The following is a 16841-nucleotide window of genomic DNA, read 5'->3' on the forward strand; positions in this document are numbered from 1 at the left end:
AAAACGTCATCACGTTTCACTCACTGGGAAAGCCATTACAGAACCAAATCCACCAACAGACAGTAGGTACAAGATACAAATTCCCCTCCCAGGAATAAAACTGGGATAATTACAGAGCAGGGCGAGCCTTGCCTGGCTCACATTTTCTCTTTCAAGGTCCCAGATGAGGCACATTAATGTTGGAGGGACACTAAAGCAGTAGTTTTGCTTTACTACTACTACAACGAACAGATTCGTTGCAGAACATTTCACCATCACAAAAACTAGAAACAAAAATCAATCTTCTCTCCGATAAATGGGCAGGACTTGCAGCGAGGGCAGTGACAGAGAGAGAAGGGTCATTTGAACAGGACTGCCTATAACAAGAACAGAAAGCAGCAGCTGTTTCCACCTAAATAAAAGGAGGGAGATTTGCTCAAAATGGCTGGTTCAGGACCAAAACAGCAGCAAACTGAGCTGCGAACAGGAAAGGGCAAGAAGCATGTCATTGTGGGTGTAAATGCATTCATTAGGGGCAATCTGAGTTGCACATCAGCAACTGCAGCTACAGGAGTGACCAGAACCAGAGTCAGCATTACACCAACACTACAGGAGGAAACAAGAGATTTAAAGCCACAAGAAACAAATCATCACCTGCACACAAAATACCTGGTGCTGTAATTACCAGCAGCAAATTATGAACCTCTACGAAGCAATACAATTTAAGATTTTATCATAACATACTTGTACATTCACAATGCAAAAGAGAACTTTGAGAAATTAATAGTAATATTTTAAAGAAGCTGCTTTTGGGGCCAAAGAAGAATCACAACAATTACTTATTTGATGGTCTGGCTTTCTATTGCAGCCTGAGAGCAGTGAGCAAGCAATAACTCTCACCAGCAGGTAAGATGCTGCCTTGATTCAGCAAAAGCATAGGATGAGGGAGCAAGAAAAAGAATGTATGGTTTGTTTGTGGAAAGGGAAATGCCAGAAGCTGGCCCCAAGAACATACAAATGGAGGTGGCACCTACAAGTAGAGCAGTAACTGGAGGAGGCAAACCAGCCACCTTTGGGGTAAATGGGAGGCATGTGGATCTCAGGACTTGATAAAAGGGCATGAACACATGGGAAAACATCAAAGGCAAAAGCAGCATGTGTAGAAAAAGGAGGCAGCGCAGGTAAGATTGACTGTGAAAAATCTGGGTGGAAATCAGCCATTAGCCCAAAAGGATCCCACAGTTTCCATACATGGACTTTGAAACTAAGGCCAGCATACTACACAAGATGAGGAGTTTCTCAACCAAAAGCTTGAAAAAACCAAGACAAAATAACAGACCTAATTTTATATTTTAAAGAATAGTTTGAAAGTAAACAGATTTTTCTAAAATCTCCCTGTTTACCTGGTACTCTGGCCCATCACCCTGAAGTCTTCCAAAACCAACCCTCCCTTCAGATACCAGTATTTGTGAAACTCAAAGCCAAATTCACTTCTTATAGGGAAAAATCACACAAAGTGAAGCCTTAAAACCAATCAACACCATCTCCACAGCTGTCTCTCCACAGCACCCACCATAAAGGCCACCAACCCTTGGGGCATTGCTGGGGGAAATAACTTTTGGAAGAAACCACCCACAGAAGGGCATTGATGCTGCCCCATGTCACTGCTCTGCCAGAGGGGTCAATGGTGGGGGACAGCCCGCAGCATCCCTCAGCTCCTCAGGTTCATTACACTGGAATGAATAATAAAACAAGCCCATAGCAGAGAAGAGCTGGCTCTCTTTGCCCAAAATACTGCCTGTGATAGTGGCAAACCAGCATTTCAGGGGGAGGAGAAGTCATTCTCAACCTAAGAATAGCCAGAATCTGGGTTATAACCAAAACCATCAGTTCTAATAGTGCCTTTTTTAGAGCATCTATTACCATAAGGACTTTTCTGCTTACACACAAGTTTCAGGCTTTGTCTTGGCCTCTGAGATGTTCTCTGGTAACATCTCCAGCAGCTAACAAGGCTGCACTTTGCTTGTAGCTGAAATATGAATGTCAGCATAACTGATTTAGGAAAACTCAGGCTCAAGGGTAGGGCACCATCCTTCAGTGACACCTTTCTTCACATGGGTGCTGGCACGCCAAATTATTTGCTACAGGGATGGGCTGATGCTCCACACACCCAGATAACCTGGGAAGAAGCAAGTTTGTGCCTGCACCTACCTCCTGGTGTAGGTTTGGAGCACCTGCCTCCAACATGCTTTCAATAAGCTCCTCTGTAGCACCAACGTACACATTAATATTATAAAGCAGAGGGAAGGTCTGGCTTCATTAGCAGGTTTGTCCATCCTTATTTAACAGGCCACATCTATCTCCAAAAGAAGCAGCAACTTCACTTAGGTCTGATGTAAAAAGCTCTGTGTGTTTTTTGCATCTTCCTTACAGGTTATTTAATGGCTTCATGGAAACAATTAATTAAAACAGGGAATAAATACAAAGCCACAGACTTCAGTAAGCTGTTGGCCGCCAACTCAGTCTAACGTGATTAGTAATACAATTTTACACTTTAAGTCAATAAACCCTGTGTAGAAGCAGCTAAACAAATAGAGAAATTAAGCAACGAACATGCAATAGTTGTAACGCAGAGCCAGCGTGGGAACTCCCTCAGCTCCTGCATCCCAACCAGCTGCATGCAAGGAATGGAAGAATTACCTGGATGTCACAGGGCGCCTCGTCTTCCAGTTGGGAGCAGTGCTGCCAAAGGTTGATAAGGCTGGTGACACCACGTTCTTCTTCACTATCCTGTAGCGTGTCTTTATCACCTTGTTAGCAGGGGGGCTCCTTAAGAAGTGCAAATTAGCTCCTATGAGAAAGCAAATGGAAAAAAGGGTTTGAAATTTGGGGGTGCATGGGACAGGAAGGACCTCATCAATGTAGGTCATACACCCAGTTCTTTAGCACCTACAAAAAGACCCGTGGGGCACTTTAGGCATGGGACCACCATGGATGATGGTAACAGAAAGGCTCTGATGGGCTTGGGGGCATTTGGTTTCTACCAGCCCCGAACAAAACTCCATCAGGTGAATTATGTATTCACCAACAATACCTTGATCCCCAATATCTACATGGAAACAGATTACACATTTAATCATTGCCATTTTCATCATATTTTGCAGGATGATCTACACTCTGGTTTGTTCTGCAGAATGTTTCATGCAATTAACAGTTATATGTTTGACTCTGGTTTTCCTCCACTTGATAGCTAGCAATTTTTTTCACGGCTTTAAGGAATGCATCTAATTGCCCAACTTTTATAACATACAGCTATAACTGCCCAGATAATTAAAGCTGACACTACATGCTGAGACTAAGTCGTCTGGTTTTATAACTGATTTAAAGGGCCGACTGTTTTTCTTGGAGATACTCTAATTAAAATTATTGAAAGGTTGAGAGGGGAAAAGCAGAATCATTATTTCCCTTGAAAATGTTGTACCGTCTCCATGTTTGTCTCTGCAAGAGAAGGGAGAATAAGGTTGCTTCCCAAGTAAACTGGTAATCTCAGGATGCTGGATCTGTGTCAAAACAAAAAAAATAGGGAAATGCATTTTAGAGCCGATCGCATTCCCTTGAGCACAGCGAGCAGCTTCTCCATCTCCCTGCAGAGAGGTAACGGCATCCATGACTTTACAGTTTAATACGGAGAATATTCTCCTTCTTGTGCATTCCCAAGCAAGCTGGCATCTCGTGTTGGGTTCAGGATTAGACAGCACAAACTTCCACTCCCAAACTCAGCCAGAGAGTTACAATTTCTGGTGGGGGTGGAAGGAGAAAAGCAGGCTCTGCCATGAGAGATAAATCACTGGAAATTTTCATAATAAAGATGACAATTGCAATGCTCCTCGATACTATACTGTAAGATAAATGATCACGGAGCAAGGAGCTTATGGAGGGATTCACAGCTTTCAGCGCCACCTATAAAGCCCTGAGCACGCTCACGACACAACGCAAATAATCTCTTTTATATGGCTGCAATAAAATTTGGAAGGTGTTTGGTACAAATAGCCCAGCCAGCTCTAACTTGGCATTGCTCTTGCCCACACTGCAGCATATGGGACCTCCAACCCCTGTTAGCATCATGCTTGAAGCCACATCCTCACACCAAAGTGTTATTTTGAGAGAGACTCTTCTACATCCCTCCAACTCCTATACGGGACCTCTGCTGAATTTATGCATCAAAATAATGCCAGCATGCAAATTAGTTTCTGCGGCACTGCAGTAAGCAGCAGACTTTTGATGATGTCATCTCAACCAGTGATCATCCGTAAAACCAGCAGTGCTACAAAGTACACTCCTAGTAAGGGTGCATTAAGTCAACCAGTCAATGTTGAACAAACTAAAAAACCCAGGAAGTTTATGCCAGCAAACCTACAGAGCTTCTGTTGATTTGGAGTAACAATTAAAATAAAAGAAATCAAAATAAACCCAGATGTTTTGTGGGCCCATGTCAACCTCATGAAGTTCAATGAGGCCAAGTGCAAGGTCCTGTGCCTGGGTCGGGGCAATCCCCAGGAGCAGCCCTGGGGAGAAGGACTTGGGGGTACTGGTGGATGAAAAACTGTACACGAGCCGGCAATGTGTGCTTGCAGCCCAGAAAGCTGTTTCCTGGGCTGCACCCCAAGCAGCGTGGCCAGCAGGGTGAGGGAGGGGATTCTGCCCCTCTGCTCCGCTCTGGGGAGACCCCCCGGAGCACTGCGCCCAGCTCGGGGGTCCCCAGCACAAGCCAGGCAGGGACCTGCTGGAGCGGGGCCGGGGGAGGGACACGGAGCTGGTCCGAGGGCTGGAAGCCCTCTGCTGCGGAGAAAGGCTGGGAGAGCTGGGGGGGCTCAGCCTGGAGCAGAGGAGGCTGCGGGGAGACCCGGCTGCGGCCACTCAGTGCCTACAGGTGTTGATAAGAAAGACAAAAATAGACTTCTTAGTAGATCCTGTAGTGACAGGACAAGGGGCATCAGTTTTAAACTGAAAGAGGGTAGATTTAGATTGGACATAAAAAAGAACATATTTTACACTGAGACAGGTGAGACACTGGCCCAGGCTGCCCAGAGCAGCTGTGGGTGTCCCATCCCTGGCAGTGCTCAAGGCCACATTGCACAGGGCTTTGAGGGACCTGATCTAGCGGAAGATGTGGAAGCTTTGAGTGACCCGATCCAGTGGAATCCCGTAACAGGGGAGCTGGACTAGATGACTTTTAAAGGTCCCTTCCAATCCAAACCTTTGATGATTTGATGACCAGAGCAATTGCAGACACTTATTGATTTAGAGGTGAGGCAAGAAGAGAGAGAGGGAAGAAGACTGAAAATGGGTTTTCATCGCATTTCCCTGTCCTGGGACTTTTTGTATCAGACCAAATTCCTCAGGGAAGTGACTGCACCATCACAGGGGGGTTTAAAGCCCTTTGCAAGGTTTAAGCTCTAATTACAATTATAATTGCTCACAAGCATCGGCAAAATTGGAGCATTTTGCTTCAGAGAACTGTATTTAGGATTGCGAAGTGGGAACAACAACAGCACAGACATGCAAACCCCTGCATGGTCCAACGCTGCACACACACGATGAAATCCCAGCTACGGTGAGGGCTGGCGACTGTGAGACCCTTTTGTCACCCAGGAGGCATGGACATACCCAGCTTCTCATGGAAATAGCATCAACCATATACCCAAAGCAGCTCTTTTGCACTGGGGAAGGGATGAGAGCCACAACCACGCATCCTCCCCAGACAGCAACAGCGCAAGTTGACCCTTTCCCTCTGCTGCTCCAACCTTACAAAATTATTAAGCTGGGAATTTGTTGAATACATTATTAACTTTTCCCCTCCCTCCATCCTCCCCCCACAAGCTCTAGCTTCCACTAATCAACCCAGAACCTCATCAAACTCCTGCCTGACATCATCCCCTGCCTCAAGCTCATACAAGAAATAGAGGTCCCAAATTGTCATGGTTTGCAGGCGTCCCCCCTCCTCCTTGTACAAATGGGCTGGCACCTGGTAAACTCTATTCCCCGGCAGTAATTGGATGGTGTATTCATGCCGAAGCTGCTCTTCTGAAAGTGCCTGCGTGCACGGCTCCAGCATTAACCACCTCCTCAAAGAGACTCTCCGAAGAGCTCAGTTTTCTATTATTACTTGCTAGCTGAGGGGTTTTGTGTAGATAATCATGTTATTTAGACAGGATGTTGGTTTAATTCCCTTCATTACAGGCTCCCAGGGTTGTAATTTTTTTTTCTCCGCATGATGTATTCCCCGTGGCACATTTCACTCAAATCAAACACTTTACGCTTTTATTACAAACAATACCCCAGCGTCCCCTGTTATCAGCCCAGCACACACACGCACACTCCTCGCAGAGATCCAGAGGTCAGTTCTAATGACTAATCGATCTCATTAGCTTTCCTAATTAAAAACTTTACTACCGCAATGGAAGACAAACTACAAAAAAACTGCTTGCATCATATTTGAATGGGATATGAGCATCATTTATCAGCCAGGACTCGCAGCCTGCGCCCATTGCAACGGGCCATGCGCTGCTGAGGTTGGTGCTTTATTTGGAGCCGTGCATTTCCCCTGGGCATTGCTCACACCTACTGTGCCGGCAGAAAAGATCCTGGTGCAAACTCAAATGCTGACCTTGAGATTGGCAAATTGCTGCCAAAACCCTCTTACCAGAGTGTTTCAAGCAGATGGGATCCAGGACCCACCAGTGCACACATCCTTTAGGGAAGGGGTTGAATGCAACATGGTTAGGAGGATCCTTAAATTTTGCTGTGAGAGGTACGAGGAATCGAACCCCTGGGGAAGCTGAAACAGAGGGCAAAAATAGGGCTGGCTCCTGGGATGTCTGCAGGAAAGTTGGAAATAACACAAAGCCTGACTTGCTTTCTAGCATCCTTAAAACATATAAGCACCTTAAAGCTTTATATTCCTCAACCATTCCAAATAGCCTCTTATTTGTATTCTGTGTCTCCTCAAAATGAATGACGTTTTAACATTTAAAAGTTATGGGTTTTTTCCAACCTCAATACAAGGTGGAGAATTAAGATCACTTGCAAGGAAGTTTCAACAAAAAAAGTAAAACCTTTTTGTAAAAACAGGTATTTACCCCCTTGGAAAGAAAAATGGGGAGGGGGAACACTGACCTGCTGTTACTCACTCCAAATCCTTCATCCTTAAAAGCTCTCATTAAATCAGAATCCTCCACTTCTGCCAAAAAATGAGCAGACAGGAAGCAGATATTAGCTAACTCTGCCTGCTTCTCAATCAAACCAGACCCAACAGTCTCAGTCCTACAATCACACAGGGCTGGCATGCAAAAGTGGGGAACACTGCACCCTGAGCCATTTATGTCTGCGTGACTGTGCCGTTACGGCAGCTCTCCAGGGATGGGCCAGCATCGCCAGCCAACCAAGCCCTAACAAGCAAGTGTGCAAGTCCATGCAGCAAGAGGAAAATGCTGCTGCTCAGGGTGGATTAGGGAAACTGCAGTATTGGTGGAGTAAATCTTGTTCACCTGTTGCTGAGAAAAAAGAAGTTAAATAAGCAAAGGTAAATTCAGGAGTGCAGATTCCCAAATTCACAAGATTATTGCTGCTTTTGGAAAAGGATATGGGATAGAAAAAGCCTCCCATAAGGGCACAGGAATGTGAAAAAAAAAACCTGAAGTAATTGAGCCATGACATGACCTGAGTTCTACCAGGTCCCTACCCTGCATCACTGGCTACCATGATCCTCACAGTGCATGAGCCTCTGCTGGGGCACTGGCAGCTCAATGCCAAGCTGCTGCCACTGCCACTGTTAAACCCCAATTCGAGGCGAGCCAGGGAAGTGGTGAGTGACAAGTACATTGATCTTCCAGCACTTGGAAATGAGATGAGAGTGGGAACGAATGCAAATTGGGGAGCAGAAGCTGTGCCTTTGATATGATGCCAGTATTGTCCCCAGCTCCAGAGGAAACCTCGGGGATGCAAAGCTATGCAGTAGGGCCACCCTAAGGGACCCTTTTAACTCAGTCAGGATGAGTCCACTAAGAAAAAAAGGAAAGCAGAGGCCAAAAACCTCTGATAAAACTGAACTGCTTTTTCAAAGCAAGCCATTAGGAAGAAAAATAAAGGGCTAAGGACTATTAGTAATGTGCAAAGGATGCCACCAGTATGTCATAACTCCTGATACAGGCTCTGATGCTAGCAGAGATTTAAAAAGCATGCACTCAAAACTAAAAACATCTCCAAGAAGAGCCGAAAATATCTGCCAAAAGGTATTCTGAAAGCAAACACTTTCTAACATGAAGAAGAATCCCACAAGCACCCTTACCACGGGATTTGCTCCAGGCCTGGAAGTAAAGATTCAGCAAAACCCACGATTATCTCCTCCTCACCTCCCAGAACAAAGTTGTTGTTCACCTGCTACTCAAAGCAAACCCACGCTGCAGCAGTAGGCGCTTGCACCAGCAGGAAAATCACCCACATGCCGTGATGCTCTGGGATGGCATGGGACCAAACCTCTCTCCTTTCCATGAGGAAAGCCGTCTCTGATCCAAGACCACTTGGCTGCTAGCTCACCTTGCTCTTCTGGCATGCCCAGAGATGAGGAGCATCCCTATTTGCGAGCACACCTGTGAAACAGGTTGGGAAGCTGCCCTGTACCATGCAGCATTAACTAAAACGTTAACAAGCAGTGTGGAAGCAGAGGATTAAGCAGAACACTGCAGGAGCACACAGAGGCTAGGGTGGCCAGCGTCAAGGCACGGAGCGAGCCCCTTGCATCTCCTTTTTGTAAAGCCCCAGCAAGATTATGTCCTAATTTGATATCCTTCTATGAGAAGGTCACCTGCTTCATGGATGATGACAAACTGGTGGATGTAGTTTTTCTGGATTTTGATACAGCTTCTGATATTGTCCCTCACAGCATCCTCCTAGACAAGTTGTCCAACTGTGATGAGCAGGCACACGGTGCGATGGGTGAAGAACTGGCTGGATGGCATATCTCAAAGGGTTTTAGTAACTACGGCTACATCTGGCAGGTGACCGGTCCCAGTGGTGTCGCTCAGGGCTCAGTCCTAGAGCCAATTGTGTTCAATATTCTTATCAATGGTTTACATGCAGGAGTTGATTGTACCATTAGCAAATCTGATGATGATACCAAATTGGGAGGAGCTGCTGACTCTTACAAGGTCAAGAGGCCTTGCAGAGGGATCTAGATAGACTGGAGCATTGGGCAATGGCATGAAGTTTAACAAGAACAAATGTCGGATCCTGCACCTAGGGTGCAGTAACACTGGGAACAAGTACAGATTGGCAGAGAAGTGGCTGGAGAGCAGCCATGTGGAAAAGGATCTGGGGGTGAGGCCATTTCCCCGCAGGTACTGGTGGGCTGTAGGCTCAATAGAAGTCAGCAGTGTCCCCTGAGAGCCAAGAGGGCGAACTGCACCCTGGCGTGCATCAAACACAGTAGAACCAGTGGTCAAAAGAGAGGATTGATTTGGATTGATAAGGAAGTAGGAAGAAAGAAGGAGGAGGAAGAAGAAGAAAAAGAAGGAAGAAGAGTTCCAATTGGAAGGAACCTACAACAATTGTCCAGTCCAACTGCTGACTAGCACTGGACCAGATTTAGCGTTGGTGCAACCTCAGTTCGAGTACTATGTGCAGATCTGGGCCCCACAATTTCAGAAGGATGTGAATATCCTTGAAAGTATCCAGAGGAAGGAAACACAGCTGGTGCAAGGGCTGGAAGGCATGTCCTGTGACAAGCCGCTGAGAACTCTGGGTTTGCCTAGTTTGGAGAGAGGCTGAAGGGTGACCTCACTGCTCTCTACAGCTTCCTGAGGGGAAGGGGACAGGGAAGTCCTGATCTCTTCTCCCTGGGATCCAGGGACAAGACACACAGGAATGGGTCAAAGCTGTATCAGAGGAGGTTTTGACCAAATATTAGGAAGCATTTCTTTACCAAGAGGGTGGTCAAACACTGGAACAGGCTTCCTAGAGAGGTGGTCAAAGCTCCAAGTCTGTCAGTGTTTCAGAGGTATTTGGACAATGCCTTTAATAATCTGCTTTTAGTCAGTCCTGAAGTGATCAAGCAGTTGGTCTAGATGACCACTATAGGTCCCTTCCAACTGAACTGTTCTGTTCTAAAAAGTGATGTGTAGTTTCAGGACAACTCAATATCAGGATGATAAATATAAACCAAAAAGAATCCAGACAACGGCAGCAATAACAGAAATCCACAGCAAACTCCTCAGTCCTTTGTATCTGAAATACTTGGGAAATGGAAACATGCAGCTTAAGTTATCAAGGACTATTAGGAGAAAGGAAATTTTAAAACCACAACAGAGGCAGGAAACTTCTCCAGCACGAAAGGAGCTGGTTGCAGCCATTCTGCCCCAAAACTGCCTAACTGCAGGTAAACTGGAGGCACATGCAGTGCTACCAAAGAGCAGTTTAACAAGAGCACGCCAAGGAAGACAGAAATTTCCTCATTCATGTTGCAAGCCAATGATTTACTAAGCCTTGCCGAGGTGGTCACCACCCCACTGAGCCCAGCACCTTTCCACTACACCCCCAGAACAGGCTCTGCAGGCTGAAAAAGCCTTGGGAACTCACCATCTTGTCAAGAATGGCCTCAGGAGGGATCTCTAGTAGACTCCCAAGATAGTCTGGGCAAGAAGCTATTTTGCACCATATGCAGCACAATGGGAGGACAAGGGGTGTGCAGGGTCAGAGCCATTGAGAGGCCTTGATCCAGCTGGCTCCTGGGAGCAGGGTAGTTGTGCAGATGAGCTTCAGATGTTGGAGCTCTGATACCCACCACCCCTCCACTTCTCATCAAAATAGCATGTAGAGATAGCAAAAATACAGGGAAAATCCCAAGCATGACCCTTGTCCCTCCATCACCCCCATGGTGAGCCCACACCAGCAGGTAAGGGCAGATTTGGTAGAAGTAGAGGTGTTTGCAGCCAGGAGCAACCTCAACAGCAAAAGCACCATAGGAAGCTCCGATGGCAAGGAGGTATCAGCTCCCATCCTGCTGCAACAGCAGATTACAGGGATTAGGGGTCCAAGCATTGCCCTTATTGTCAGTCTAGAGACTTGTGTATCTGCTTCCCTACAGCAGCAGAAACAACGCTTTCTCAGTGACTATTCATTAGTGAAGGACTTGAGATCTTGATTTCTGCCATAAAATTAATCTCTAAAGAGAAGCAATGTCACACTGTGGGAACAGAAGGAAAGCTAAAAGTCCCAGAATTAAAAAACCTACATCCCACCTTCTTCTCCCATTGCTGTTTTCCCAGCTGTGAAATAGGTGGTCTGGTTGAGGCCTACCTTAAATTCAATTTCTTGTGGGGAAAACCAAATAACATACAAAGACATGGCTTTGCTGTAGGGTCTGCAACAAAACTTCGCAAGGCACTTTGAAGACAGGATGTGCCATGTGTTTTTTTTTCTTTAACACAGTGAATTTTAAAACGTTGTGCCATTCACACATTAGGGATTCCATTATTTTTTAAAAGAAAACACAATCCCAAATATTTTAGCACTTATGATTGAGACTGAGAGCAGCACCGAGCTGAGGAACTATGGGGTTTGCAGTGACACAAACAGCTGGAGTCTTACCAGGGAGATCTGAGCCAGCTCTGCAAGCACATCTCCATGGCTGGATCTGGTTTTAGTTTAAGTTTTGCTCTCCTTTGTTAAGATGGGCAGCATCTTTGTCTTCTTCCAATATCGGACTTGCAGCCAGCAGCAGGTATTTTGCAAACAGCAGCTGAAGGATAGCATGCATCCAGCTGGATACTGAGTCCAGCTCTGAGGCCCACAACATGAGAAGGACAGGGACCTGTTGGAATGAGTCCAGAGGAGGGTCACGAAGATGATCAGAGGGCTGGAGCACCCCTCCTATGGGGACAGGCTGAATTGGGGTTTTTCAGCCTGGAGAAGAGAAGGCTCTGGGGAGACCTTACATCAGCCTTCCAGTACCTAAAGGAGGCTAGAAGAAAGCTGGAGAGGGACTTTTTACAAGGGCCTGTAGTGACAGGACATGGGGAAATGGTTTTAAACTGAAAGATTTAAATCAGGTATTAGGAAGAAATTCTTTACGATGGGGGTGGTGGAACACCGGAGCAAGCTGCCCAGAGAAGCTGTGGATGCCCCATCCGTGGGAGTGTTCAAGGCCAGGTTGGATGGGGCTTTGAGCAAATTTCTCTAGTGGAAGGTGTCCCTGCCCATGTCAGGGGGTTGGAACTAGATGATCTTTAAGGTCCCTTCCAACTCAAACCATTCTATGATTCCATGATTCTGTGCTGATTCGGATGCTGTGAGCTGTGTTGTGCCTGCACAACCTGCCAGTCCCATGCCGCAGGCATCACGTTTAGGGCTGCTGAGGAGTGTCATGAAAAGGAACACTGATGCCAGCTACCAATAAAATAGCAATGTCCACAGCATCCTCCCTGAAACCAGGAGGGTGAACTACCATGGTATACACAGAGAGATGTAAAGAAACACTGATCCTTCCACCAAGCCTTGTTTTCTTTGAGAGACTTCTCCTTATCATTGGGTACAGAGATAGCAGAGCAACCCTGGCACCCAAATCCCCTGGGGATGTCCCTGTCCCAAACACCACATGCTTCCTTGGGTGAGAAATACTGTGGATGGGAAGGACACAGCAAATGGAGGAAAAAACTGAGAAAGACAGAGAGAAGATGGACTAAAAGAAGAGGGCAGCAGCTGGGTTTGAGGACTGGACACAGAAGCAGAAAGTGTATAGTAGCAACTACACTGCATACTTTGCAAGGAAAAGGAAAGGTCCCGCAAATTAAAGCTAAGAGTCACAAAGAGCCAGCAGAGCTCAGCCTGCCTCCAGTGAGCTTAAAAAAAAAAGCTGTGCAGCTCCAGAAGTAGTTGTGGACCTACCCAACTCATGCATGGATCTTTCAAGAGTTTTACTAACAGATTATAATGACCTTGCAACGAGGATAAATCTGTGGGTGAACTTGAATCAAGTTTCATCACCACAGCTCCTACACCCAAAAGCAAATTGTTTTGTTAGTGTTTCCCATTACACCAGAAGAACCTGCAAGATGTCGGCCCTGAGCTGCACAGCTCCAATGCCTTCTATTCTGGCTACCAACTTGGCCAAGTCCCTAGAGTTAACAAAAGGATTTGGGATTACTGTAATACTGTTACGAATTTAGTGTGAAAGCAGACACCAGTATTACGAGATGATTATCACAGAGCGTGTTCAATATGCTCACACAGAATGGCACAGCAAGAGGTTAATTATATTGCTACTGGAATCAGCTTCCAAAAGGACCATCCTTCGATTTAAGAGGGGAATTTAATTTTCAACTCATTCAGTTCTGAGCTCTTTCAAGAGCGACGACTATTTATGCCAGAATGTAAACGATGGTTTATGATCATGAACTGCTGCTTAATAGGAAATAAATCCAATTGATCAAAAGTGCTTTACCTGTGACCCCAAGCAAGACTGCTGTTCAGGCTGTACAATTCGCAGAGGACAAGAGAAGCACAGGCTTTGCAGCTGAAATGTTTTAGTGGGCTCCAAACCCTTTGCAGTATTTGCTTAGCACGGCAGCCACTTTCAGCTGGGAACATTTGGGGAATTAATAGCAAATCTGCTTCACTAATTCTTCTACGCTGAATGGACCACAGGAAAAGAAAGTTAACGCAATCCATCAGGCACCACACTGCATTGGTATGGTGGCACTTGGTAGAGATTAACTGTAAGGAAATACCCATTTTAGCAGGCAAGGTATTAAAAGCCACATATAGCGTTCAAATGAATTGCATGTGTTTGGGTATGTACCCAAAATTCCTTAAACAAAAAGAACAGGACTTCTGTTTCCTGGAAATATAGAGTGGGAGCAATGGGGAAAGCATTGCCCAGCTTCAAGTGAAAAATCAAGTGATGTGACCAGCAGGTCAAGAGAGAGGATTCTCTCCCTCTACTCGTGTGTCCTCAGACCCCCCCGGAGCACTGCGTCCAGCTGGGGGTCCCCAGCACAAGCCAGGCAGGGACCTGCTGGAGCGGGGCCGGGGGAGGGACACGGAGCTGGTCCGAGGGCTGGAAGCCCTCTGCTGCGGAGAAAGGCTGGGAGAGCTGGGGGGGCTCAGCCTGGAGCAGAGGAGGATCTGGGGAGACCTCCTTACAGACTTTTGGTATAGAAAAGGAGCTTATAGGAAAGACGGAGAGAGACCTTTTATCAAGGCCTGTAGTGACAGGACAAGGGGTAACAGTTTTAAACTGAAAGAGGGTAGATTTAGATTGGACATAAAGAAGAACATATTTTACACTGAGGGTGGTGAGACACTGAACCATGTTGCCCAGAGAACTTGTGGATGCCCCATCCCTGGAAGCATTCAAGGCCATGTTGCACAGGGCTTTGAGTGACCTGATCAACTTGAAGATGTCCCTGCCATGGGCAGGGTAGTTGGAACAGATGATCTTCAAAGGTCCCTTCCAAACCATTGCATAATTCAACAATTATCACAAGTTCACCAAGCTAACATCGTTCATTAGAACTTTTAACTTTAATTCATTAGAAGTCTAGAGATAACTCTGGGGAAACTTGTTTCCAGAAAATAAACATTTCAGCATGGAAATACCACTGAACATGGTTAAAGGAGAATTAAAAGTTACGTCCCAGCTTGGCTTAGGCCCAACGAGTCGTCAAAGCCTTGTTCCTGTGCTCTCATCACACACAAGCTCAGAGTCGCAGGACACCAACCCCATCCTGTTGTTCTGGAAATGGCAAATAAAACCAAACCCTACCAAGCTCTCAGAAAAAGTTTATTTTCATATTAGAACAACGTTATTCTCCCCATTCATCAGACTGCCTACTTCTTCCTCCTCAAGTCATGGCAGCAACCATGTCCACCTTCCCAAGAAAGGCTGCAGTGGTCAGTCAAAGGTATTCATTATGAAATTTAAACAAACATGAGAACAATTTCATTTTCCCAGCTGCAGGGCACAGACCAAGCAATAACACTTCCCCCAATCAACTACTATTAGGAGCTTTTCATCAGGATTTTTTGGCAACAGACTGACTCAGAGAATGGCAGAAGCACACACCAGGAAAGGAACAAAATCTTTCCATGATAGGAATTGGAATAACATTTGATTGCATGGCTTTTTCCAGATGTCAAAGCAAACCTCATCATCACCAGTGAAACACAGCTCATGGTTCATTGAGAAACTCAAGAGCCAATTCAAAACCATCATGACTCTTAAAAACTTTCCAGTTCTCTGCTGAACATCAACCCTTCTTGCCTCTTCACACAGTCAGGCCAAGCACCTTCTCCCTTGTCCTGGTTTCAGCTGAGGTAAGGGTTAATTTTCTTCTTAGTAGTTAGTACAGTGCTGTGTTTTGGCTATGATGTGAGAACAATGTTGATAATGCCCTGACATTTTTAGTTGTTCCCCGGTAATGTTTATACATCAAGGATGTTTCAGTTTCCTGGGCCCTGCCAGCGAGAGGGCTGGGGGTGGGGCACAGTAAATTGGGAGGGGACACAGCCAGGACAGGTGACCCAAGCTAGCTAGAGAGGTATTCCATACCATATGGCATCATGCTCAGTATATAAACTGGGGGAAGAAGAAAGAAGGGGGGGGACATTTAGCATTATGGCATTTGTCTTCCCGAGTAACCGTTACACATGATGGAGCCCTGCTGTCCTGGGGATGGCTGAGCACCTGCCTGCCCATGGGAAGTGGTGAATGAATTCCTTGCTTTGCTTTGCTTGCATGCGCGGCTTTGGCTTTAACTATGGAACTGTTCTTATCTCAACCCTTGAGTTGTACATTCCTTTCCAATCCTCCTTCCCATCCCTCTGGGTGAGGGGGAGTGAGCAAGCGGCTGTGTGGTACTTGGTTGCCGGCCAGGGTTAAACCATGGCAGTCCTTTTTGGCACCCAACGTGGGGCACGAAGGGTTCAAGGTAACAACAGATTTGATTGGAATGTTTTATTGCTGTTTAGCTATTCAGGGGCAGGTTTCTGTGCTTACCATGGGGCTTGCTTGCCTTACTGTATATTAGTCTAATGCTCGTTAGTGGCTGCTTCTTGCTTTTGCTGCTTGCTGTACTGCTTATCATCTCCCTGTGCTGTGCCCAGGAACATTGTGATAACAGCCATGGCGATGCGCTGGGGCTGCCAGATGGCCAGGGCATCGCTGCTGTTTCTGTGCTGCTGTACTGGACAGGCTGGAACTCCAGTGTGAACTCAAGTCAAAGGGACTGTGACCTGTGGATGAGTCCAAGTGGGAGCAGGATACCCCAAAGCCCCTGTAGCCGTGACTAAGTCCAAGGCTGAGCAGGTATATCTCAGAGTGTCTGTGGCCATGGCTGTGTCTGTGCTGCAGCAGGTATGCCTCTGAAGGAATTGTGGCCCAAGGACAAGTCCACGCTGGGGAAGGTACACCTCGAAGCATCTGTGGTTGTGAATCAGTCTGTGCCGCAGTAAGTACACCCTGGAGCATCAGTGGCTGTGTGTGAGGTCATGCTGGAGCACTTCAAAGTGTGTGGATAAACCCAAGACAGAGCAGGTACAGCCCTGAAGGGATTGTGGCCAGGGATAAGGCCATGCTGGAGCTGATTTACTTCTGAAGGGACTGTGGCTGTGGGTAAGGCCACACTGGAACAGGTCTATAGTCACGGCCCACGGATAAGGCCATGTTGCAACAAATGCACCTCGAAGTGACTGTGGCTGTGGATGAGTCTATGCCGCAGCAGGGATACCCCTGGAGAGACTGTGACTCGTAGCTGAGGCTCCACCTGGAGCAGGTTGCAGTCTGTGGGTAAGTCCAAGCCAGAGCAGGG

General features: G+C 46.5%; 1 protein-coding gene across 1 annotated transcript in view; it reads right to left on the reverse strand.

Annotated features, from left to right (window-relative positions):
* The window catches only part of ZC3H3 (zinc finger CCCH-type containing 3), a 186882-nt gene that overhangs the window by 103179 nt on the left and 66862 nt on the right, over window positions 1-16841 (reverse strand). The window contains exon 4 of the mRNA XM_055798664.1: window positions 2680-2830. Within this exon, the coding sequence (XP_055654639.1) occupies window positions 2680-2830 (151 nt within the window). The remainder of the gene's footprint in view (window positions 1-2679; window positions 2831-16841) is intronic.

This window comes from Falco peregrinus, chromosome 3, assembly GCF_023634155.1.
Source record: "Falco peregrinus isolate bFalPer1 chromosome 3, bFalPer1.pri, whole genome shotgun sequence".
In the NCBI taxonomy this organism is placed as follows: domain Eukaryota; kingdom Metazoa; phylum Chordata; class Aves; order Falconiformes; family Falconidae; genus Falco; species Falco peregrinus.